Source organism: Polypterus senegalus, chromosome 8, assembly GCF_016835505.1.
Source record: "Polypterus senegalus isolate Bchr_013 chromosome 8, ASM1683550v1, whole genome shotgun sequence".
NCBI classification, from domain to species: domain Eukaryota; kingdom Metazoa; phylum Chordata; class Cladistia; order Polypteriformes; family Polypteridae; genus Polypterus; species Polypterus senegalus.
This window is the reverse complement of record NC_053161.1, coordinates 153,293,492-153,319,844: the sequence shown is the minus strand read 5'-3', so window position 1 is coordinate 153,319,844 and position 26,353 is coordinate 153,293,492. Positions and strand designations below refer to the sequence as shown.

The 26,353-nt window shown below is 38.3% G+C and overlaps 1 protein-coding gene across 1 annotated transcript in view; it reads right to left on the bottom strand.

The window, feature by feature from the left end:
• The window catches only part of LOC120534626, a 63,886-nt gene that overhangs the window by 19,609 nt on the left and 17,924 nt on the right, over window positions 1–26,353 (bottom strand). The window contains exons 3-7 of the mRNA XM_039762217.1: window positions 23,557–23,836; window positions 9,345–9,517; window positions 8,093–8,372; window positions 4,865–5,037; window positions 3,066–3,345 (exon numbers count right to left, since the gene is read on the bottom strand). Of these exons, the coding sequence (XP_039618151.1) occupies window positions 3,066–3,345; window positions 4,865–5,037; window positions 8,093–8,372; window positions 9,345–9,517; window positions 23,557–23,836 (1,186 nt within the window). The remainder of the gene's footprint in view (window positions 1–3,065; window positions 3,346–4,864; window positions 5,038–8,092; window positions 8,373–9,344; window positions 9,518–23,556; window positions 23,837–26,353) is intronic.

Here is a 26,353-nt window from a genome sequence, read left to right as displayed (position 1 = left end):
TTGTGGTTTATCACATGCATGGCAAGAGGCCTAGTAGTCAAAGGTAGAAATGGGCAGTCCTGTGAAAGTAATAGGATTGGAGACTTTGGGGGGAAATCCCTTCTATTGATCTTTTTTTGCCTCATTTATCAATTGATTAGATAACTTCAAGGAGGTAAATTGTGCACAGTCTTGGTGAAGAAGTGAAGGGTCTGTAACTGCAACTCCAAAGATGGGCAAGTAAGCATATGGTTAGTTGAGATGAAATCATGTGAGATTAAACCTAAGAAATAACATGAACATGATAATTGTGGATATGTATAAAAAACTGTCACAGTCCACCCCAATATCTCTCCAGGCTAAGGCAATCTGTCACATGATGTTACATGAGCCATGTGTATATAGAAAGGTGAGCTCACACGCACTCCTTTTTAATGATTGGCGCTGATTGGTTGGAAGAAACAAGCATTGATTTTGCCTTTTCATGATCCATGAGGGTATGAATAACATAACCAGGATCGTTTTCATCATTATTGAATAAATCACTGCTCTTACATTCACATTCCTACAACTTTGAATAATAGTGGATTAAATTTGGCTTATTTGACACTGGTCAATAGGACAAAAACTCCTTAATGTCAAAGTGAAAAGTGGTCTAAATTAATTACAAATGTAAAATGGCAAATAATTGAGCACATCAGAATTAACCTTCTTCAAGTCAGTAGTAGATGGCAGACATGACAGGCTTCAGTTTGTGTTTTCAGGTCTCTCTATCGGCTTTGCACATCTGTCAGTTGTCATGTCGATTGTGAGTAAACAGCCCTTTACAAGTTCAGCAGCAAATTTTCAATTTGATTGAGATCCCGACTCTGACTTCAGAACAACAACATTGTTGTTTTCAAAGCCATACCATGCTTCAAAGTGTCTGAAGTCTGAAGGCCAAAAAAAGCTCAATTTTGATTTCATCAGATGATAGACTCAAGTTAAGCTTAGTTAAGCAAGAAAACACTGACATATTGGAGCCGGCTATACTTCCTTAGAAGGCTGTTGTCTTTCAACATCTGCAATAAGTTGCTGCAGATGTTCTTTCAGACGGTTGTGGCGAGCGCCCTCTTCTAAGCGTGGTGTGCTGGGGAGGCAGCATAAAGAAGAGGGACGCCTCACACCTGGACAAACTGGTAAGGAAGGCAGGCTTTATTGTAGACACGGAGCTGAACAGTTTGACATCCGTGGCAGAGCAACATGCACTGCGCAGGCTCCTGTCAATCATGGAGAATCCACTGCATCCACTGAACAGTGTCATCTCTAGGCAGAGGAGCAGCTTCAGCGACAGACTGCTGTCACCATCCTGCTTCACTGGCAGACTGAGGAGATCATTCCTCCCAAACACTATGCAACTCTTCAATTCCACCAGGGGGAGTAAACATTAACATTATACAACATAATTGTCTGTTATACCTGCATTTTTATCAATCTTTAATTTAATATTGTTCTTTATCAGTATGCTGCTGCTGGAGTATGTGAATTTCCCCTTGGGATTAATAAAGTATCTATCTATCTATCTATTGGCTTTTCAATCCATAACAAAAATGGCATGAACACATCAAAGAAGTCATTTTCATTGAGTCACAACTGGAAGACGGAATCAGTTGAAACTTACAATCAGCTAAGCAACTTTTCTTTAAATTTACAGGCTTACATCATGTTGTTTACAAAATGCTAACAGAAGACCAACTTTCTGATATGGGAAGACAGTTTGGCATACCAGTTATCACACATGGAGGCCACAGGATCACCTTTCAGTACGTAGCACCACCCTTCAATAAGATGGGGTGCCATCAATAATGGTCTTGTCTTCATTTTTCCCTCATAGCCTTGAAAAACTGCTCCTTCAGGGCTACAAAGCTAAGGGAGCCCAGTGGGAGGCACTTCCAGAAAGTGGTGTCTCATTTGGATCTTACTTTACTGGAGAGGGAGTCTTGCTAAATGCCAAGTGACCAAATTAATACGGAAACTGGCTTGTCAATATAGTGCCACTGAGCGCATATATATTCGTTTTTTCTTTTTGTTTCAATTAAATGGGACCCTGATTATCTTGAATCACTTTGCATCACCATTCATCCCACTACACAGTTAATATAAATATTCTCATTACAAATGTAATACATGTGCTCTATGGTGTCAAATCTGATATGATGTGTAGTTTTTGGTCTCCACTAAACACTAAAATAAGATAACACTGGAAACTGTCCAGAGAAGAGCGACATCTCAGATTACTAGACTGTGGGCTATGAACATTTCAGCTCATGTGATGAGATGAAAAGTTGAGGAAGGTAGGGTGAGGCAGAACAAAGACATCTTAAACAGACGTATGAAAGGAACAGAGACAAGAGGGAGTGGGCTGTGCAGAGACCTGTGAGTCAGCACTGGGGTTTTAAAATGGATCTTAGCAGAAATGAAAACATGGTGGATTGGCGTAATAAGGAAAACCTTGTCAGGCTGTTGGGCTTCAGGCGTATAGGCTTACTGATGCCAGTTCTGATATTGGTCCCATTTAAGCAGTTGAGGGTAAAATGACTTGTTAATATGCAGGAATCACAGATTCATCTCAGTTAAAATGCATCTCAGTTAAGCCACCTAAGAGTACCGCAAACTGATTAGTTAGTAGGTGACATTATAGAGATGATAAAAACATTTTGCTGGTGCTTTGTAAGTGTTATGAAGACCCAAAGAGGTGTTTGTGAAGGTCTTCTTACATAATAGTAAATGAGTAATAAATGTACTTTTGCAAACCCCAAACTGTTACTGTGTTCTGGAAAAAAACAGTCTTGAACTTAATGTTTCAGCCATTCGTTAAGGAGTGCTCTGAGCTGTCAGAACCTGTTCAATAAACTGAATTACGTTGCCTCAGTCCACACAGGTTATGTTTGAAGAGACCGTATGACACAGGGAATGCACACAACTAGCAATCCGAATAAGATCAGGAGAGACCCAGTCTGTGAGGCTCATTACATTCAAACATGTATGGCAGATTAAATAAGTTTCAACATGAAATGCTACAATACATGAACAATGGAGGCACTTACGTGGTATGCTTTGAGACATCAGGTGAGTCACCAACTCGAACTTCAGCCCCCGTCAGCCTGGTGTCACAGCAGTCCAGCCTGTTGTAGACCACCACTATGGAGACGGCGTAACTGGCCTTCAGATTCAATCTCCACCAGGAGGGAGAGTCATTGGAGGTATGGGTGCAGGTCCAGTCACTGAAGACGCCACTTGTTTTACCATCTATGGCCAGATTTGGACCTCCAAAGTTTAAATACGGAGAGGACTGCTCTGCTATGCCTTGTCTAGCAATATTGATTGCTGTAAAAAATAAGAGAATATCTGTTAAACATATGGAAGGTGATTATAGAAACTTGTTAGATAAAAATATGGAATGAGCATGACCATATATAATGAGTGAAAACTTGCCAACATCATCCAAAGACACCATAGAAACTATAGGCCAGCTAGGCTCATGACCTTCACAGATAAATTTCTTTGATATAGTTCTTTAAGATATTTTGGGTCTGGTTTACATAGACTTTACCATTTTGTGTGTTTGGTTGCATTGAAGCTACATGGTTGATTTTCCACCTGATGAACATCAAGGCAGCTAATGTTAGATAAACTGGTGTCTGAACTTTGTGAAAATGTTTAGATTCTGCTTTCGTTTAATCTCTGATTATCTACTTTTCGTTTAGTGTGGCCCTTGTGATCGTTGGTAAAGTTCACGATTATTGCACTGACCTCTTCAGTGCCCTTAGGACTCTTCTGAAATGCATATAAACAAAGACTAATCAACGATAACTGCCAGATCTTGACTCTGTCTGAGACAACATTACTAAATATTTTCATTGCTTCTACTGGTAATAGTAAAGTCTCTACTTTGTTTCATATAGCAATTTCATTTACATAGTGAAGAGCAAAAGAACCGAGTTTTATATTACACACCGGTTTGTCATGTTGCTGTTAAAATTTGTTTTGCATGTGTTTTAGTAAAACTTACTGAAAAGTTTTATAATAGAAAAAAGCTATGGAATCAAAAAAACCTTCTCAGCCAAAATCACAGCATAAGTGTGAGGGGACAAAAGCCAGGACTAATGCAGATATTCCCAAATCCAAGCTTCTGTCACCCAGAAAGTACAAAGTAACAAACAAAGATAACAAAGTACTGACAACTTAAAAGGGCAGTTTGGGTAAATAGAGTAAGTTGAACACACATCTAACTCTCAGCAAATCACAGCACAATACAAAATCTCACCTTTCAGCTACTCAGAGGTGTACATTAAGCAAGTGAAGCAGACATCACCTTGACAAAGGGTTAGGGTTGAAGGTGGGGGAGTGGTCAAATTCAGCTCACCATCACTGATTGGCTACTTGGTGAGTGTCATCCAGCTTGTAAGGGACACTGTGAAAACTCCCTGACAAGACCTAAACACCATCATTCCTGTGTCCATTTCACAACGTTTGTAGTGCATGTCACACCATATTTGTGTTAAAATTCTTGCAAACAGAGTTCAATTTTACACAAACTCCTGGCCCACCACTGCTCTTTTATGGAATTGATCTCAGCTCCTTTCTGTATAACGCTCTTCACTGAGTGCAGTCTCAAAGAGCTCTAACAAGTTTACAGGTGAAATGCAATTATAAACTCTACAAATTACTAATCCAGATAAACACATTAGTTCTTTTTTAATTATAAGAACTGCATTTTGTTGCAAACATTGAAAAGTGAATAATGACGTAAAATAAAACCTTATCACTATAAATCATCACCTCTTGCCTTCATTTCATTTAAAGAATCAGCCATTACATGCAGGGAGAACAAACACCATATTACCATTTAATGCAGGTTTACAGGGTGAGACGATTTCTTCTCCGTAGACCTCCACTTCACAGAGTGTCAGATACTGAGGCTGATTCGGCAGAACAACACTGACAAACTGACCTCTCTTTTCATGACAGCAGATGGTGTGAATAGACCCAGGAGAAGTTACCTCAATTGTGCCACACCTGGAAGAGAAGAACATCTCAAAGTGTAAAAATAAAAGATTGTTATCTTGTAAGAAATGAGCAGAAGATGACTAACTAAAGGATCACACAAAATTATAGTAGAGGAACAGGCAAGGTGTTAGATACCAGGAAATTAAAACAAGAAGCACTAATCAATCACCAATACCATTAGTGACAAAAAAATGCATAGCCAAAATAAACAGGCCTAAAGATCAAAGAACCAAAAAAATATTTATTTTATTAGAAAAAATAAAATGCTAGCCAAAATTAAGTTTGTAAAACTTTTTATTCATAAAGCATAAATATGATTTGTGCCATATAGCCATCTTCAATGGATGGAGAGTAATCTGAACACAGTCTGTCAAACTACCCCGATCTATCTATCTATCTATCTATCTATCTATCTATCTATCTATCTATCTATCTATCTATCTATCTATCTATCTATTGTATCTCCCTTGAACCCTTGTCCAAGATGTCAGACACCAGGTAAGATAATCTTCTTTATTTGGACAAATACAGTGCACAAGCACCCTTCTCTCCACAATACTCATTAAATTCACACAAATACACACTAACAATCACTCCACCACTCCCAGACGCGTTGCCACCCTTTCACCCAGCTCAGCTCAACGTCTGGGGATTTCCCATAGTCTTTTATAGTCCCTGACCCAGAAGTGTTTCCAATCCTTCAGTCCATGATTCCTTATCACTTCCGGGTCAGATAAAAAGTGCTTTTCTTCATCCCGGAAGTACGTCACTTCTGCTATCGCTTTGCCTAGGATGCACTTCCGGGTTATAGGGCACATATGACTCTCTGGGCCTCCCTACAGCGTCCTCTGTTGGCCCCTGGGGTATCCAGCAGGTTTGTAGGGGAAAACTCCATAGTCCACGATTCCCAGCTGGTATCCGGGGCACCTCCATGCTGCAGGGAGAGCGCCATCTGGCGGCCTGGGGGTATTGGCCATGATGACAAGCCGGCCATAGGCCACACTATCTATCTATCAGGCAGTGTGGTGTGGTGGTTAAGGCTGTGGACTTCAAACCCTGAGATTATAGGTTCAAACCCTGCTACTAACACTGTCTGACCAAGTCACTTCGTCTGCATCTGCTCCAATTGGAAAACCAAAAAGAAATGTCACCAACTGTATCATAAATTTTGTGTGTCACCTTGGATAAAGGTGTCAGCCAAATAAATAAATGTGTCTATCTATCCATCTGGTCTCAGAATAATTTAGAAAAACTATACTGAATAAGCTATTTATATTTTAAGATGTCACCAGATATGGAAGATTAATAGATCCCTATAGCTGACAAAATGCTAGCAGAAGACTGAATTTCTGATGTGGGCAGACATGTGACATAACAGTTTTCACACATGTGTGGCAAAGGATAGCCATTCAGGCTCATGTACAGCATTTGGTATTACCCAGGGACAAGAAGGGGCATTGTCACTAATGGTCTTGTTTCCTTTTTTTCCCCCTCACAGACTTGAGAAACTGCCCCTTGAGGACAACAGAGCCAAGGAAGACTCATCCTTTCCTGTCCACCTTGTATCTGAGAGCGTCACATATATTCATTTGAAGTTTTTTGCTTTTGTTTGAATTAAAAGGGTTTTTTTCCAGTTGACACCCCAATTATTCAGAATTGCCTAGCATCATCATTCATCCCGCTATAGAGTTAATATACAGTAAATACACATAAAATCTCAATACAAATTAATACATGTATTGTATCTGTCAAATCTAATATGACACATGCAGTTTTTGGTCTCCATGACACAACAATGAGACTGGAAACTGTGCAGAGAAGAGCAACATCTCAGACGACAGGACTGGTGGGTATGAACATTTAGCAAAAATGTAATGAGCTGAAAAAGAATAGAGGAAGGTAGGCTAAGACAGAACAAAGTCATCTTAAAAAGACATTTGAAGGGACCAGAGACTAGAGCAGCGTTTCTCAACCTTTAAGTATTTGCGACCTGAGTTTTCATAACAGTTTTAATCGCGCACCCCCTAACATTTTTTTGAAAGGAGCCCACTAATACCAATTTGTTCTCTTTTAATTAATGATATATCATAGATGCATATTTTATTATACCTACTTAATTTTTTATCGAGATTTATCTAACTCTATATTTATTTTACTAGTATTAAATTGTAAGTTAATTTGTTTTGGTTTCAATAGATGTATTTTTCATATTTTTGATTCTTGTTTTCTTTTTTTCACATCTTCACGCCCCCCAGTTTGAGAACCACTGGACTAGAGGGAGTGGGCTGTACAGAGACATGTGGGTCAGGACAAGGGATTTAAAATGGGTCTTATCAGAAATGAAAACCCAGTGGATTGGAATAGCACAGAGAACCTTTTCTTGCTGCTGGGTTTGACGTAGGCTTACATAAGTCAGTTCTGGAAGTGGTCCCATTTAAACAGTTTAATTTCATTTTCTGGTGACATTGACATAATGGTAAAATGACTTGTTAATATTCTGGAATCACAGGTCTTGTACAAAATATGTAATATCAAGAGAAATGTGGCTCAGTTAAGTCACTTCAGAGGACTCCAAAGTGAAGTTTTGTTAGTAGGTGACATTGAACAGATGAATAAACACTTCACTGATGCTTTAAAAATTTTATGAAACTCCAAAGAAGTGTTTGTTAATGTCTTTTTACATAATAGTAAATGAGTAATAGATGCACTTTTGCACAACCCAAACTAAAGAGTTACCATATTTTGGAAATAACAGTCTTGAGCTTTATAGTTTGGCTATTCATTGAGGAGTACTCCGAGCTGTCAGAACCTGTTCAATAAACTGAATTACGCTGCCTCACTCCACACAGGTTATGTTTGAAGAGACCGTATGACACAGGGTATGCACACAACTAACAGCCCAAATAAGATCAGCTGATAAAAAATGAAAAAATAAAATTTTAATTGAAAGCAGCCAGTCAGGAGAAATCCAATCTGTGAAACTCATTGTATTAAAACATGTATGGCAGATTAAGATCAGGTTCAGCAGGAAATGCTACAATACACGAACAATGGAGGCACCTACTTGACATGCTTTGAGACATCAGGTGAGTCACCAACTCGAACTTCAGCCCCCATCAGCCTGGTGTCACAGCAGTCCAGCCTGTTGTAGACCATCACTGTGGAGATGGCGTAGCTGGCCTTCAGATTCAATCTCCACCAGGAGGGAGAGTCATTGTTGGTGTGGGTGCAGGTACCTTCACCAAAGACGCCACTTGCTTTACCATCTATGGCCAGGTTTGGAGGTCCGAGATTTCCATAGGGAGAAGACTGCTCTGCTATGCCTTGTCTAGCAATATTGATTGCTGTAAAAAAATGAGAGAATATTTGTTAAACATGCATAAGTAAGTTATAAAAGCTTTTTAGCATTCCTATTGCCTCTCAGGTATTCCTAAGTGAAAGCATGTCACCCAGAAAGCTGCAAAATGATCACAAAGTATTGACACTTGAAAGGGCAGTTTGGGTTGATGGAATAAGGGGGACCCACATCTAACTCCCAGCAAACCACAGGACAATACCAGACACTCATCCTGGGGGCAACACCAAATCTCTCCATTCAGCTACTCAGAGGTGAACATCAGCAAGTGAAGCGAGATAAGTCCAGCTGCAGATGTCCGCAACTTCATGATTCAGTAAGTCTGTAGGATAGCCAATTGGGGTGCAAGTTTTTGTCACTTGGCTTGCTTGCCTTGAATAAGATTCCCCCACCACCCCACCCCCAATCTTAATAACATTGTATAATCATTGACATATAATATATGTTGGTGGGGTTGATGGTGGTGGAGTTATCATAACTAGCTCACCCTTTCTGATTGGCTATTAGGTGGGTATCATCCTGCTTGCAAGGGAAACTGGGAATCCCCCTGACAGGAACTAAACATCTTCCTTTCTGTTTTGTTGGACATGCCACACCTAGCCATACTTTTGTGAAAATTCTTACAATCAGAATACAAGTTGGCGCAAACCACTGACCCACCATTACTGTTTTATAGAAATCATCTCAGCTCATTTTTGTATAACGCTCTTCACTGAATACAGTCTCAGAGAGCTGTAACAAGTTTACAGGTAAAATACAAATATAAACTTTACAAATAAATAATCTAGAGAAGTATATCAGTTATTTTTTGTAAGAACTGTAATATGTTGCAAACATTCACAAGTGAATTATAAAGTAACACAAAACCTTATCACTGTAAATTGTTGCTTCTTGCCTTCATTTTAATTTTTTTTTTTCATTTACAGAATCTTACATGCCGGGACAACAAACGATGTATTACCATTTACCGCAGGTCTGCAGGGTGAGACCGTTTTTACTCCGTAGACCTCCACTTCACAGAGTGTCAGATGCTGAGGCTGATTCGGCAGGACAACACTGACAAACTGACCTCTCTTTCCATTACAGCAGATGGTGTGAACAGACCCAGGAGAAGTTGCCTCAATTGTGCCACATCTGGAAGAGAAGAACATCTCAAAGTGTAAGGACAAAAGATTGTTATCTCGGAAAAAAAATTACCAGAAAACAAATAACTAAATGATCACATAAAATTGTAGTAAAGGAACAAGCAAGGGGTTAGATACCAGGAAAATAAAACAAGAAGCACTGATCACCAAAACTATTAATGACACAAAAAAACAAACTGTAAATCTTCTCCTGAAAAAACTTGATAGCCAAACTTTATTTCATAATAAGTTTTTATTCATAAAACTTAGAATTGGTTTCTGAAAAGTTCCCATCTTCAGTTGGCTGAGAGCAATCTGGACACAATCTGTCAAATGTCATGTGACCAGCAACACATAAACAGGACTGCCATGACTGCGCAAAATTATGAGAAAATGGCAGCAACAAATTGAATGCAAAATTGAATTGCCAGAATAACAATAAAAATAATAAACTGAAAAATAAATCAAATCAGTAAAGATTAAATTAATTTAGAGAGAATAAGAGATTGGAACTCATGACATATTTGGTCAATGAATTAAATCTACTGGTCTAAGAAACAACAGATTGATTACATTAAAAAATGTAATAATTGTAATAGCCTCCATAAACTAAAGAACGTCACAGAACATTTTGCACATGTCACAACTTTGGGTCCGACTCATATACAATTTACTCTTATTAAGTACTCTTTCTAATCATCTGCCCAGTGTTCAGTATACAAATAAGGAACCTAAACAAAGAAACATGCACATGTTGAAGCATAAACAAGAAAAATATAGCATATGTAAGTATATACTGTACATATATATGGTGATGCAGGACAGGGGTGTGCAGGCATTCTGGCCATGATGGTTGGTATTTCCTTTCCCAGTCAGAAGACCAGTATAATGTCTGTGGACTGTTTATGACTGCCTTCCAGGTCCACGTATTCTCGTAATATTCTTAATGACTGCATCCCTCTGCTTTAGGTCTTATTTAGAAACCCACAGGGCATTGTGGGTGTTATAGCTCTAATGGACTGCCCCGTTGGGGTCCTTGGGTGCTGCTGGAGGGAGCTCCACTGTCTTGTAGAGGTTCTTCTCAACCAGGAATACTTGGGTATTCTACTTGCTACTTGGGTATAACACTGAAGTGCCAGAAGTACTCCTGGGTCTGGCTTGAAAAGGAGCCCACTGTCGCATCAGGGCATGTTGCACTTGGGGGTGGAAGAGGACAATGCTTGTCCAAAGAAGAGATGAATGAAAATGGAAGAATGGAAGGAGTTATTATGTTAACTAACCTGACAGACCACAATATGCATACACACATTATATCATAATTAATGAATACATATGCAATATACTGTATAGTAAAGCTTAATTTATTACCATGAAAAAAATATTTTGAGAAGAATGTTAATGATAGAGCTGCCAGACAAATGGACAAGTGGTAGGCCTAAGAGAAGGTTATGGGTGTGGTGAGAGAGGACATGCAGGTGATGAGTGTGACAGGACAAGATGGAGAGGACAGAAAGATATGGAAGAAGCTGATCGGCTGTGGTGACCCCTAACGGGAGCAGCCAAAAGAAGAGGAAGAAGAACAAAATACAACTACTGTCAATATCAGCAACTTGATCTACAGTTTAAACTATTTTGGATTTATAAAGTGTGTATAACCTCATTCACATTTAAGAAGGGACACATGGAATACTGCATTTTGCATTTTAAGGTGCAGGATATTTGGGGCAATCTGTTCTGAGCCATGCTGAAAACTCTCTCTCTAAAGAATTTTGGTGATCATGTTAAACTTATTACAGAAGTTAAATAAAAATAAGACAGAACAGTTTATTTGTGACATTAGGAAAGTGCAACTTCCAAAAGACTTTTGTTTTCACAATATTTACATTTCTTATAGCTTAAATTTATTAAAGCAAGAAGGAATGATTTGTTGGGTTTGCTCATTGTTAGCAACCTTTCATTAAGAATTTGAATGTGGCAATTGCTCCAACTGTATCTGTATCTATTCACCTGGGCATTATTATTATTATTATTATTTAATTTGTTTTTCTTTTATTTATCTATTTGACTTCTTGTAGAGCACTTTGAACTACATACCTTAAATGAAAATGTGGTGCAGAATTAAATGTTGTTTGGGATTAATGGTTTATCCATCCATCCATTTTCTAACCCGCTGAATCCGAATACAGGGTCACGGGGTCTGCTGGAGCCAATCCCAGCCAACACAGGGCACAAGGCAGGAACCAATCCTGGGCAGGGTGCCAACCCACCGCAGGACACACACAAACACACCCACACACCAAGCACACACTAGGGCCAATTTAGAATCGCCAATCCACCTAACCTGCATGTCTTTGGATTGTGGGAGGAAACCGAGTGCCGGAGGAAACCCACGGACACGGGAGAACATGCAAACTCCACGCAGGGAGGACCGGAAGCGAACCCGGTCTCCTAACTGCGAGGCAGCAGCGCTACCACTGCACCACCGTGCGCCCTGGATTAATGGTTTATTAAAGTTTAAATTAAAATTATAAGCAAAATAAAAAAAAAAATAATAGTCAGCAGATTTCTCATAAAAGAAAAAAGTTATAAGGAGACAATGATAACAAGTACGTGGAACTAACTTACTTGACAGTATTTGACATTATTCGAGTCAGATAACCCTACTACATACTTAATCTTAACCACAGTATAAAAGGGCGGAGCTTTGGAGGTCTACAGCTACACTCCATTGGTGCTCATCAGAGTCAACTCCTCCTACTTGGACTGCCCATTGGAATCAAGTGGAAGCTGTGGGATGCAGATATAAATATACTTGAAACAGCCAACATCCAGCATCTGGCATCCATGCTTGGTTGTAATGTTATCCAGTGTCCACAAAACAGCTGGAATGTCCATTGGACAAAGGCAGCAAGATGCACAAAGAATGAGGGATGTAAGGGCTGAATAAGAAAAAACAAGAGCATGGAATTCCAGATTTAGAGCTCAGGAACTGGAATGTCCAGAGCCAAAGATGAAGCTGGACATCTGAATTTCAAACACTTAACAGAGTTGTTTGCCATGCTTTCCATCATTTGTCATGCTGACTGTTTATCTCTTTTAGTTGGAGATCAATGTGTCCAACATAGTAAGTGAACGGTAGAACATTAAAACAATCCAGACAAGAACAGTTAAACAAGCTTCCAGTCCTATCCACTTAATTCTTTAAAGATGACATCAAATTCAGTTTTAAAAGTCCCTAAAGTCCTACCATCGACCATAATACTTGGTAGCTTATTCCTCTGATCCTCTGTGTAAAGAAAAACGTCCTAATGTTTGTGCAAAATCTCCCTCTAACATGTTTCCAACTGTGTCCTGTGTTCTTCTGAAGAAGGACAATAAAAGTAAAGAGATACTCAGAGCAATCAATTTTAACAATTTTAACATTTGCTGTCATAAAGAGCCAACACTCCTCAAGAGGATACCTTACAAGCAAAGAATTTATCATTATTTTTGCCTGCCCAGAGGCTTAACAGTTTGTCTGCATGCCAAAAATGAACTAGCATTCTCTTAAGAAAGCCCTGCAGGAAGCTGAACCCCCATAGGATGGGAGGGAAATCTGTGGCTCTTTAGTAGAAGCCTCCTCAAAAAAAAAATGAAGAAAACAGCTTCTGCCTCAAAGCACTGCTGGAAAAGGTTCAGTTCTGTAGTGACCTGTTGCCCTCTGAAATGAAGGTGGGTTATTTGCTCTAATAGACCTCTCCGCTTTTTTTGCAGCTGCCAAATTTTGTGAAAATCCCTCATCATCTTGGTGTCACTCATGTTTGTTCTCAATCAAGTAGAAACAAAAAAAGGGTTTCTGAAAATAGATAGATAGATAGATAGATAGATAGGTGGTGACCTGAGGTAAAATTCATTAAGAATATGTGTCAATGTGATTAATAGAAAGTCTGGAATAAAAATGCAAATCTAAAGCCAAAATGAAAAGTCAAAAACTGTGGCGTCGATATCAGGATTCAAAAGGGCAAAACGCAAAACAAACATGAGATGAGAGATGAGAGTTATAAAACCCTCAATCTGGAATAATCTGCTCATCAATATTCTTAGTATGTTGTATTTAGTAAATGATTTTACTCAAGGTGACTGTATTATCGTGGTGTTTCCCTCTACTTACCCTTTACCTGTTTTCCCTCAAGGGTAAGTGTTCTTGTCAAGTTCGCTATTGGGTTGGTCTACTGTTGCATCTTAAGATGAAAACACACATACATAGATAAACACACACACACAGACCCTAACCACAACAGTGCCCCATGAATGACACACACACACACACTGATTAACCATTCGCACTTTAAACCAAAACTTTAAAACTCTAATGACAACCCAGCCCAACTTGCTGCCGATCCCAAGTCTGGATAAACAGAAAGGGTCATAGTGAGGAAGGACATCCGGCTGTAAAATTTGAACCAAGACCTTTGTGACAGAATCGATCCATTCTTGTCATTGATGCCTCATAAAAGTGAGAAAAGATAAACAAGAAGAAGATGCAGCCCTACTCCCTATTTTATATAATTAATGAATACATATGCGATATATATAGTAAAGTTTCATTTACTACCATGAAAAAAATATTTTGAGAAGCATGTTAACAATAGAGCTGCCAGACAAGTGGACAAGTGGTAGGCCTAAGAGAATGTTATGGATGTGGTGAGAGAGGACATGCAGGTGATGAGTGTGACAGAACAAGATGGAGAGGACAGAAAGATATGGAAGAAGCTGATCGGCTGTGGTGACCCCTAACGGGAGCAGCCAAAAGAAGAGGAAGAAGAACAAAATGCAATTACTGTCAATATCAGCAACTTGATCTACAGTTTAAACTAATTTGGATTTATAAAGTGTGTATAACCTCATTCACATTTAAGAAGGTGTATTATCGTGGTGTTTCCGTCTACTTACCCTTTACCTGTTTCCTTAAGGGTAAGTGTTCTTGTCAAGTTCGCTATTGGGTTGGTCTACTGTTGCACCTTAAGATGAAAACACACATACATAGATAAACACACACACACAGACCCTAACCACAACAGTGCCCCATGAATGACACACACACACTGATTAACCATTCGCACTTTAAACCACACAAGTGCTTTAGGAATAATACAGCCTGTCACTTAGCACTTCAAGAGATGTACTTATTATCGGCACGAACAACATACAATGTTTTAGTGATATCTCAGACTTAATTACTTTTGGTCTACAAGAATACATTTAAACATACAAAGACTCAGCACTCTTGACTATAGGCCATTTATCAGCCAAGAATACCTTCTTCATGTACTGTTCCAACTATTCAATGACGCTCATCACTCTCAGCCTTATAAACCTCGCAGCACAGAAATAATGGCAAAAGTCCGGCTGCATACAGGTGCTCAAAGAAATCTATCTTATTACTTCAATCACTCTACACATTAAGACAAAGCATAGAAAGTTAAAAGGAGCATGGTATTTATTACAAGAATAATAATAATACCACTGGAACAAAGAATTGTAGAAAATACTGTAGGTACTGATATGAAAGTCTGGATGTATATATATTGTGGTAGATAGGGGCGCTCTCGCTCCCTTGCACCCCTGTCCACGACTCCAGACACCAGGTAAAAGTCCAATATCTTTCCCATGTTATAAAGTAACTGAGCCACCAGCATGTCTTCCTTTCAGTGTTGGAACAGCTGTTTTAAAAGTGAGTTGTAAGAAAACCTGCTTTGATTTGTCTTAAATGTAGTTCATCTGTTATTTTATCTTGACCAAAATATAATGGAAAATTAAACCAAAATGTACAGATTTTATACACCATAACACTGACTTACAAAAAAAATTAATACATTTGTGTGACTGGAAAGTATAAAGCCAGTAGTATGTGGCATAAACTTGTAAGCGCTGCTGCTGAGGCCTTTCACTCCCCTCTGTTCTTTACATTCAAGTGGAACTTTGGGCACATTTGGTGTCATTTTTCTTGGCACATAAGCATTCAATTGTAATCCAGTTTTGCTGATATATAATTTAAATATATTAATTTATAATGAACACAGAAATGTGCACCCACCAAGAGAAACTTTCTTCTTTAAAAGATTTTTATACAGAGACAATCTTCAGACATTGGCTTCATTTCCATGAAACGGAAGGCGCACACTTAAGGCTTTCTTGGCAGCTTTTTCAAATTTAACTCCATCAGGTGGTCCCCCTCAGTGGTAAGTGAAGATGAAAATTGCACTCTGCCTCTTTTAGTTCTCCTCAGCATTATTTTCTGTGCTTAATTCTTTGATCTGCCCTTTTTTAGCAAATGGCACTGGACTTGTTATTCCTCTTTTATGGTTTGCACAGCAAAAACATAAAGGGGGAAAAAATTGAACTGGAAATGCAAAATATTTGAAGAGAAAGAAGGCAACGCTCATTTTAATGTTGAGAATAAGGGGCTCTTAGCTTTCACACGCCATCTCTAAACTGGTTGGCTCATGTTGCCCATGAATAAACATCCAAAGAGACTGAGAACAATGCAGGGCCAATTGTTATGGCAGAAACAGGTTTGAAGCTCCTATAACAAAGGTATAATCGGATAATATAAAAAGCAAGAGTTCCCAAAGTGAGAAATAACATTGCACATACGGTCCGTGTACTTTTTGGTATTTGAAATTTAATTTTAGAAGCAAAAACGAAAAAACGAAAATGAAAGGAATTTTCAGATTTTGATTTTTGATTAAATAATAAAATGAGGGAAATAAGGTATTTTTCAATTCTGTGGTAACAAATAGCAGTCATAATTTTAAATTACTGAAATATCACTAAAACATCGTACGTTGTTCGTGCCGAAAATAAGTAAGTCTCTTGAAGTGCTGAATGACAGGCTGTTATTCCTATAGCACTTGTGTGGTTCAAAGTGCGAAGGGTTAATCAGCGTGTGTGTGTCATTCATAGGGCACTGTTGTGGTTAGGGTCTGTGTGTGTGTTTATCTGTGTGTGTGTGTGTTCATCTTAAAGTGCAACAGAAGACCAACCCGATAACGAACTTGACGAGAACATTTACCCTTGAGGAAACAGGTAAAGGGTAAGTAGAGGGAAACACCACGATAATACACCTTCTTAAATGTGAATGAGGTTATACACACTTTATAAATCCAAATTAGTTCAAACTGTAGATCAAGTTGCTGATATTGACAGTAATTGTATTTTGTTCTTCTTCCTCTTCTTTTGGCTGCTCCCCTTAGGAGTCACCACAGCGGATCATCTTCTTCCATAACTTTCTGTCCTCTCCATCTTGTCCTGTCACTCTCATCACCTGCATGTCCTCTCTCACCACATCCATAACCTTCTCTTAGGTCTTCCACTTGTCCACTTGTCTGGCAGCTCTATTGTTAACATGCTTCTCAAAATATTTTTTTCATGGTAGTAAATGAAACTTTACTATATATATCGCATATGTATTCATTAATTATATAAAATAGGGAGCAGGGCTGCATCTTCTTCTTGTTTATCTTTTCTCACTTTTATGAGGCATCATTGACAAGAATGGATCGATTCTGTCACGAAGGTCTTGGTTCAAATTTTACAGCCGGATGTCCTTCCTCACTATGACCCTTTCTGTTTATCCAGACTTGGGATCGGCAGCAAGTTGGGCTGGGTTGTCATTAGAGTGGAGCTGTAAAGCGTCTGTATTTGTCTAACTGTGTGATTGTTGTGTTATCAGTCTAGGCTGTATTACTGGCTAATATAGTGTAAATACCGTGAAAAGCAGACAGCACAGAACATATTGTAGATACAACTACAAATATTGCACTGAACAACAAAAATATTTGGTTCCTGAACACGGTTGGGTGTATCTTATGGATTTTGGACTTAAACATATTCCTATTACATACCATATTACTAAGTAATCCTCAACACAAAATTTATAGTCATAATTCAGTCAACCCAAGACAAGAAAGTGAAGCCTAATAAAAGAGAGAAGCACAAAGTGAGCTGAAGACCACAGTTGCAAGCCACTAAATGTCACAACCGTGATTCTGTGGCAGTAGGTGTCGTAAATCGCCCCCAGGTATCTGTGGCCTTAATGAACACATCATTAAAACAAAAGGCAAGAGACTGGGAGAAAACAAGAAACATAAAGTAAACAAGGCAAGGAAAAAAATACGCAAAATTGCAAAAACAAATTTAAAAACACATTTGAATATATTACATAAACTACAGAAATAAAAATGGCCAGACTTAGTGTTAGTAAATGAAATCACCAAATGCTAGCTGTTTCACAGTAAGTAACAACAATAACGTTCATAAAAGAACTGCTACATCAGTGAAGCAAAGTTTGCAAAGCTTGTATTTCTTTACCGGAAAGATGCGACTCAGTTTTTCTGCAGTCATGTCCTCGTCCCGGAGTGTCACTCTTTTACTGTTCCGAAAAACAACGTGATGGTCCATCCTCTGCTGATGCCATGCAGTGTAACTTCAAGGCTGTCGGTCGATGTGTTGTGAGTAGGACTGTTCGCAGGTGTCGTCAAAAATCGCGCAGAAGAAGAAATGCCTCCAGTTTCAGACAACGAAAATGCATCTGTTTTGTTGTTTTTGAGCTATTACACTTTCATTATTTGAATCACAAATTAATCCAGAAAAGTATGTGTAATTTTAAATTTATGACTGCTATTTGTTACCACAGAATTAAAAAATACCTTATTTCCGTCATTTTATTATTTAATCAAAAATCAAAATCTAAAAATTCCTTTCATTTTCGTTTTTGCTTCTAAAATTAAATTTCAAATACCAAAAAGTACACGGACCCGCATACAATGGACACTTACAAAATCTCTTTCTGTAATATATTCAAATGTGTTTTTAATTTTGTTTTTGTAATTTTGCGTATTTGTTTCCTTGCCTTGTTTACTTTATGTTTCTTGTTTTCTCCCAGTCTCTTGCCTTTTGTTTTGTTGGTCTATAAAGGTGAAGTCTCCAATTAGTTTGCAGCTTTCAGATGATGTGTTCATTAAGGCCACAGATACCTGGGGGCGATTTACGACACCTACTGCCACAGAATCACTGCTGTGGCATTAGTGGCTTGCAACTGTGGTCTTCAGCTCACTTTGTGCTTCTCTCTTTTATCAGGCTTCACTTTCTTGTCTTGGGTTGACTGAATTATGACTATAAATTTTGTGTTGAGGATTACTTAGTAATATGGTATGTAATAGGAATATTTTTAAGTCCAAAATCCATAAGATACACCCAACCGTGTTCAGGAACCAAATATTTTTGTTGTTCAGTGCAATATTTGTAGTTGTATCTACAATATGTTCTGTGCTGTCTGCTTTTCACGGTATTTACACTATATTAGCCAGTAATACAGCCTAGACTGATAACACAACAATCACACAGTTAGACAAATACAGACGCTTTACAGCTCCACTCTAATGACAACCCAGCCCAACTTGCTGCCGATCCCAAGTCTGGATAAACAGAGAGGGTCATAGTGAGGAAGGACATCCGGCTGTAAAATTTGAACCAAGACCTTTGTGACAGAATCGATCCATTCTTGTCATTGATGCCTCATAAAAGTGAGAAAAGATAAACAAGAAGAAGATGCAGCCCTGCTCCCTATTTTATATAATTAATGAATACATATGCGATATATATAGTAAAGTTTCATTTACTACCATGAAAAAAATATTTTGAGAAGCATGTTAACAATAGAGCTGCCAGACAAGTGGAAGACCTAAGAGAAGGTTATGGATGTGGTGAGAGAGGACATGCAGGTGATGAGAGTGACAGGACAAGATGGAGAGGACAGAAAGTTATGGAAGAAGATGATCCGCTGTGGTGACTCCTAAGGGGAGCAGCCAAAAGAAGAGGAAGAAGAACAAAATACAATTACTGTCAATATCAGCAACTTGATCTACAGTTTAAACTAATTTGGATTTATAAAGTGTGTATAACCTCATTCACATTTAAGAAGGTGTATTATCGTGGTGTTTCCCTCTACTTACCCTTTACCTGTTTCCTCAAGGGTAAATGTTCTCGTCAAGTTCGTTATCGGGTTGGTCTTCTGTTGCACTTTAAGATGAACACACACATACATTGATAAACACACACACACAGACCCTAACCACAACAGTGCCCTATGAATGACACACACACGCTGATTAACCCTTCGCACTTTGAACCACACAAGTGCAATAAGAATAACAGCCTGTCATTCAGCACTTCAAGAGACTTACTTATTTTCGGCACAAACAAAAATACGATGTTTTAGTGATATCAGACCTAAATATTACTTTTGGTCTACAAGAATACATTTAAACATACAAAGACTCAGCACTCTTGACTATAGGCCATTCATCAGCCAAGAATACCTTCTTCACGTATTTGTCCCTTTCTATTGAGTATAGCGCTCTTACTCTCAGCCTTATAAACCTCGCAGCACAGAAATAATGGCAAAAATCCAACTGCACCAGATGCTCAAAGAAATCTAACTTATTACTTCAATCACTCTAGACATTAAGACAAAGCATTGAAAGTTAAAAGCAGCATGGTATTTATTACAAGAATAATAATAATACCACAAGAACAAAGAATACTAGAAAATAGGTACTGATAGGAAAGTCTGAATATATAGTCTTTAGAAAAAAGCTTACGAAAAAGTTACAGATGACAAGGATGAATGTCCCAGGGAGGCGTTTGATTTAGCAATCGATGTTCATGATGCCTTTCTGACGACCAGGACCATCTTTGTCCTTTCCTCCTCTTCTTCTCCTTGTTCTTCTTTGCTTCTTCTCTTCTTCTTCTTTTCTGTCTCTTCTCTTTTCAAACCAAGTCATATTTATTATGAAATGTAATCCCTTGGTTTCACAACACATGCACCTGATTGGCTGGCTGTCAGAATGATTGATGAATTATTTCACTGTCCGTTTTCCCAAACAACAAAACCTTTGATGTACTCTGAGGTGTCAGTAGTTCTTCCTATCCCAGGCTGTAAACCAAACTGTTGTTGCAGATGTCCTTCCATAAAGTAATCAATAGCCTGAGGTACCAGCTAGGCATCCTTTCCCAGGCTGTACACCAAATTAGCACTTAAGCTATGAACAAGTGTTATAAAAATAAGGGAAGAAAACCTGCTTTAATTTGTATTAGTTCTGTTGTCTTGTCTTAAACAAAATATAATGGAAACAAAAATGTACAGATTTTATACACCATAACAGAAGGGGACACATGGTTATACTGCATTTTGCATTTTAAGGATATTTGGGGCAATCTATTCTACTATATATACTGAACTTAGTTTAAATACAGTATATTGTACATATTATACATGATGTTTGTAATAAGTTACCTGTTTGGTTTGGTGCTTAAAAAATGTTAGTGATACTAATTCATCCATTCACCCATCCATTATCTAACCTGCTATATCCTAACTACAGGGTCACGGGGGTCTGCTAGAGCCAATCCCAGCCAACACAGGGTGCAAGACAGGAAACAAACCCCAGGCGGGAAGCCAGCCCACCGCAGAGCGCACACACACAAACATCTACATACCAAGCACACACTAAGGACAATTTAGGATCGCCAATGCACCTGACCTGCATGTCTTTGGACTGTGGGAGGAAACCCACGCAGACACGGGGAGAACATGCAAACTCCACGCACCGCTAGGTTTGGTATTTATACTAATATAACACACCTTCAAACATTTTTATATGTAAATTACCAGTACTTATTAGCATAATATACTCCACTGATTATGTTGTGGGAAATAAATGAAAACATGAAGACTAATTTCGTCTGTTTCTTTTTTATTATATTTCATCATATCATTTCATTAAAAATAATAACAAGATTCTGTACTACTGATTAACTTGTCCTACACACATGGACTGCTAATGGTAAAAGAAATCCCAAGAGACCACACATCCCTTTATTTATTTACTTACTTAGTTTTGTATTACAACTATAATATACATTTTCTGTGTCTTGGTTTAAATGGGGAAAATTGTATAATTTCAAGTGCAGTGATAGCCTTTGTAAAATCATAACTCACAATCTTCCATATGTTATGAAGAAGAATTTTAAGCTAACTATTTCAACATACAGAAACTCTAAGCAACGTGGGAAACCCTGAACTGATTGTGTGAGTTAGGGGTTATCTGTACTAGACATCTTATCATTAGCAACTGTATTATTCTTCCATAGTTTTTTTCTTCTTCTTCTTTATTTTTTATTGTTTTCTTTAAATTTAATATTAATATTTTACACTAGCATATGTTACTTCATAAATTCAATAAATTGTTGAATCTTAATTAGCATCATGTGGCCACCATGGAGGCAATATTTGAAATCAATAAAACTTATTACTTTAAATGTATAAAAAGCTTTCTCTTACAAGTTCAGTCCTGAAAAATAAACAATCCCTAAAACAGCCAGTCCAAAGTTCATTCCATTATCCCCAGGCAAATAATATAAAAAAGACAAAAGGCCACTCTAACCTACTGTGTACTTTTTAGGAGTTGCTCAGTTTCAATTCTACCACTCCTCCTGAACATCGGTTCAATCAATCAATCAATCAATCAATCAACATTTATTTATATAGCACATATTCATACAAAAAAAATGTAGCTCAAAGTGCTTTCAGGCTTCCATACCTGATAGGCATGCCTCCATGTTTCCCTTCCCTCACAGCTACAGCTATTTTTACAGTAGCTATCCATCCGGACTTAATATCAAAGGACAATTTAACCTCATCCTCTTAATTTTGTGCTTAACAGAGTACTTCACAAATACCCAGCTATTTAGTAAGGTACAACATTTTGTGATTATATATTGTGATGGATGGTGTGTATGGGCAGGTGTCCCAGCTGGGATAGGATAAGGTTCCTTATCTGGACAGGAGACAGCCTTTCAAGAAACAGAGTGAAGTTTGTCCTGTCTCAGCCAGAAAACAGGTGGAAGATACCAGTGTGGCAGTGAGTATACTGGCATCCCGGAAGGGATGGACCAAGGAACAATAATACCCGGCATGAAAGTGAGTGTAGTGAAAGGTCAGGGAAAGACAATCTAGCAGGAATTCATGCTCCCTGACATGCTAGGTGGCAGTCTCCCTAGGTGATGCTACCCGTAAGGCACACTGAGAATGTAGTTCTGCAGGCCAGCCTTGTCGGATTCCAGGGGAGCTGCAGGGAGTTACACTCCCTACTTTATGGGACTTCAGATTGACCCAGAAGTGCTTCTGTCAGGCTATGCCGTAGCACCAGAGGTACTCTTGGATCCAACATAAAAGAAGCCGCTTGACCTAATCCAGTGAGTTGGACTCGCCTGGAGGAGTGTAAGGAGAGGAGAAAAGACAAGGAAAAGAATTGTATGTGATTGTGTTTATTAAAGAAGCCTTTTTTGTAAGGTATTTGTCAAAATAAACCTTTCTATTGCACCGGGACTTGATTCAAATTCCATTTTAAGGTGCTGCCATTTCGTGCAGTCAGTACCACAGCTTATCATGATATTCCCATTACAAACATACCAGTGCTTTTGACATTTCCAACAATGCTTGTTGTTTTCTATCATTTCATTCCAATATGTTGTGAACACCATTACTACTATTACCCAAAATACAAAGCCTACATGCGAATATGCAATCCACTGGCAGCTTAAAAAGCAATTGAATCAATGTATTTTTCAAATTAGAGTTAGGCTACTAGGAAAAACAAAGACTGAACAAAGTCATTTGAGAGCCAGTGTCCAATACACATGGTAACATAACTTCTTCTGTCTCTGTTTCGATAAAAGGGCAGTTACCAATCAAGCAGGGATTCAGAGTTGTATGTTCATTCTTCCAACAGACACATACTGCACTGTCACTGTGACAGATATTTTTTTTTGTTCTAAAGAGTGTCTGTGGTAAATAAAAGGATATCATGATTATGGAAAAACATGTTCTACTTTAGATTTACCAAGCATACTCTATTATGTCACAGTTTTATTATGCATAAAGCCTATTAGGATGTAATTAAACATTAATATTGTGTAAAATATGGATGTGCTGAAATCACTTACTTGACATGTGTTGAGACATCCGGTGTTTCACCAACTCGGACTTCAGCCCCCATCAACCTCGTGTCACAGCAGTCCAGTCTGTTGTAGACCACCACCACAGAGATGGCGTATTCTGTCTTCAGATTCAATCTCCACCAAGATGGAGCATCATTACTGGTGTGGGTGCAGCTCCAGTCACTGAAGACACCACTTGTTTTTCCATCAATGGCCAAGCTTGGAGCTCCAAGGTTCAAATAGGGAGATGACTGCTCTGCTATGCCTTGTCTAGCAATATTGGTGCCTGTCAAAAAGTGCAAAAGTAATGAAATGTGAGCATTGAGATCATCCACCCACTATAACCAGGCAAGGTTTAGAAATTCAAAACACTTGGCAAAGCACATAATATACCCAAGAGGCAACACGTTCAAAATCCTAAATTCCAAAATCAAATGAACTAAACTAAGAAGAGCAGATGTAAATGGATTTCACAAATTGTTTCAGGCACAATTTATGTATTTTTTTCTCTTTCTATCTATTCTTTCCTACTCTATAGCTTATTGAGCACTTTTCCTATTTAGAGCGTATCACTATAATTGCATAGTTATGACCATATTGTGAGGTGCCAAACCAGAAGTCGGTAACTAGACTTTGACTTTGTCTATTGAAAAAAATGGTGTAATGGGAACTAAAAATTGATGCAGGAATATAGAAAAATAAAAGACTGATTAAAAGGCATTTGTTTTCTGTAACTTGCTTTGTTAATGGTTTTATTTACTGTTGTTTCATTTTGTAAGCTGTGCATTTATAACACCTAGCATTTTGGGATAATCGTCTGTAAAGTGTCTTTAACTCTTTAAGGGCGGATGACGACTTTTGTCGACATAAGGGGCTGAGAGCGGATATCAACTAAAGTCAACATTCAGGAGCAGATGGTGGAAAAAAGCTGTAAATGTCGATAACACTCACAGTTACACTATAGGTAGACCCTCTTTGCTAGGAGGACCGTTAAGACTCATCGACTTTTCGTCAAACCCCTGCGTGTGTGTAAATAGCATAAACAATGTCTACAATGCCATCAGCATTGGGTTAAAGATCAAAGCAAATGCACAAAGCAAATTAGTTATTTATTTATTTTTTGTGTATTATTGGACTCTGACTTATCGAACTCCGATTTTGATGCAAGTGATGTGGAGGTCGAAAATGAAAGACAGGTACCTGCATCAGCTGATTGGTCCCCAATCAATCAATTGTATGTTGATTTATGCCTAAACCATTGCTTTGAATGTTTTTTTGTTTTTTTTTAATACTCAGCCCTGATACAAAAGGGAAAAAAAATAATTAGCCCTGAAAGAGTTAAGGAAAATGTTTGAACTTGATGCTCAAAAGAAAGAAGCAGCCTTCTGACAGTAGTGAAAGGTGTAAAAAGACTCTGAGGCAGTTTACATTTTTGGGAATGAGTGTTTCACTGATAAGAGCCACTGTGTGTTTTACTGTCACCTCCTTCTGTTTCTGGGTGCTAGGCTGTGCCGACACATTTCTAAATGTGACACTTCTGAATGCAAAGAAACACAAGGATGTTTCTGAGATAAGGAGAAAGTAGGATGAAAGACGAAACTTGTTTTTTTCTAGGGAAAAGGTCCAAGAAGAAAGCCTGAGGTATGGGATGACAAGGATTAGATTTATGATCCCTTTAGATAAGAAGCAAGAACACCTTTTATGGTACATAAGGAAGTGAGCTGTATAAAGTCAGAAAATAAACAAACTACCAGAAAAGGCTGACAAGATGATGATCAGATGCAGAGCAACAAGTCACAAAATGCTTTGTACAACTAATAGGACAAGCGCTACCTGCAATCAACATGCAATTTTGATCTTCATCATTTTTCAGAGCTACAGTAAGATCCATGCTGTATGGTATAAAATGCCACACTCTATTTGCTTTTGTTTATGGAACTAGTTGTTTCATTTGAACTTTTTACGCCCGTTTTACCTGCTGGGATATTTTATTCTATTGTAATCGGCAGGGGACTGGGAACAGCCATGTGAATGAAAAGTTATAGAGTGCAAACAGTCCTATGAGATAAGCTATAGGGATAGTCATAACTGAATGAAGTCAAGGCTGTGTGATTTTGCACTTATAAACCAGTGTAAACATGCCGATTTTGCGTTAAGAAAAGAGCACTATATAGCAAACAATTAATTAAATTCATGAAGAATATCTAAATATTTACACAGCTTACCAAATCAAACAAAAAATATAAATTAGAATTATTACATATTATTAAAAGGAAAAACCTCTACAATGTTCCAATCTATTTAGATTTTTTTGCCTTCTTGTTAATTTTCACTATGCTCAGAAAAGCATACTTGCAAACTACTGTTAGGATATCACAAGCTATGATTTAACCAGAGTTTGTCACACGCATGCAAATATGGGACAGCTTAAAGGCTCAGATAATTGGACTATTCCTCCAGAAAGCCAGAGGGCGCTGTCGACTAATGCCTTTTCTCTTCCTTTTTCTGCAAACTGTAGAGTTGTCAACCGTGACACCTCTGATGTCACTTCCTGTTTCCACCCACCTGGACCTGCCCCAGACCTTTACCTCCGAAAGCAACGCCATCAGTCTGATAGTGACTCACGTCATTTGGACATTTTTCATAGCACTTTAACTCACGTTTTATTTGAATATATGAGGTTGGCCCTCCTCGTACCCCAAAGATCTCTAATCTCATTATTACAAGTTTTTGGATGACATGTTACTACTTCACCCTGTCTCATGTAATAATGCTTGAGGATTTGAGAGTCATTTATTGTAGA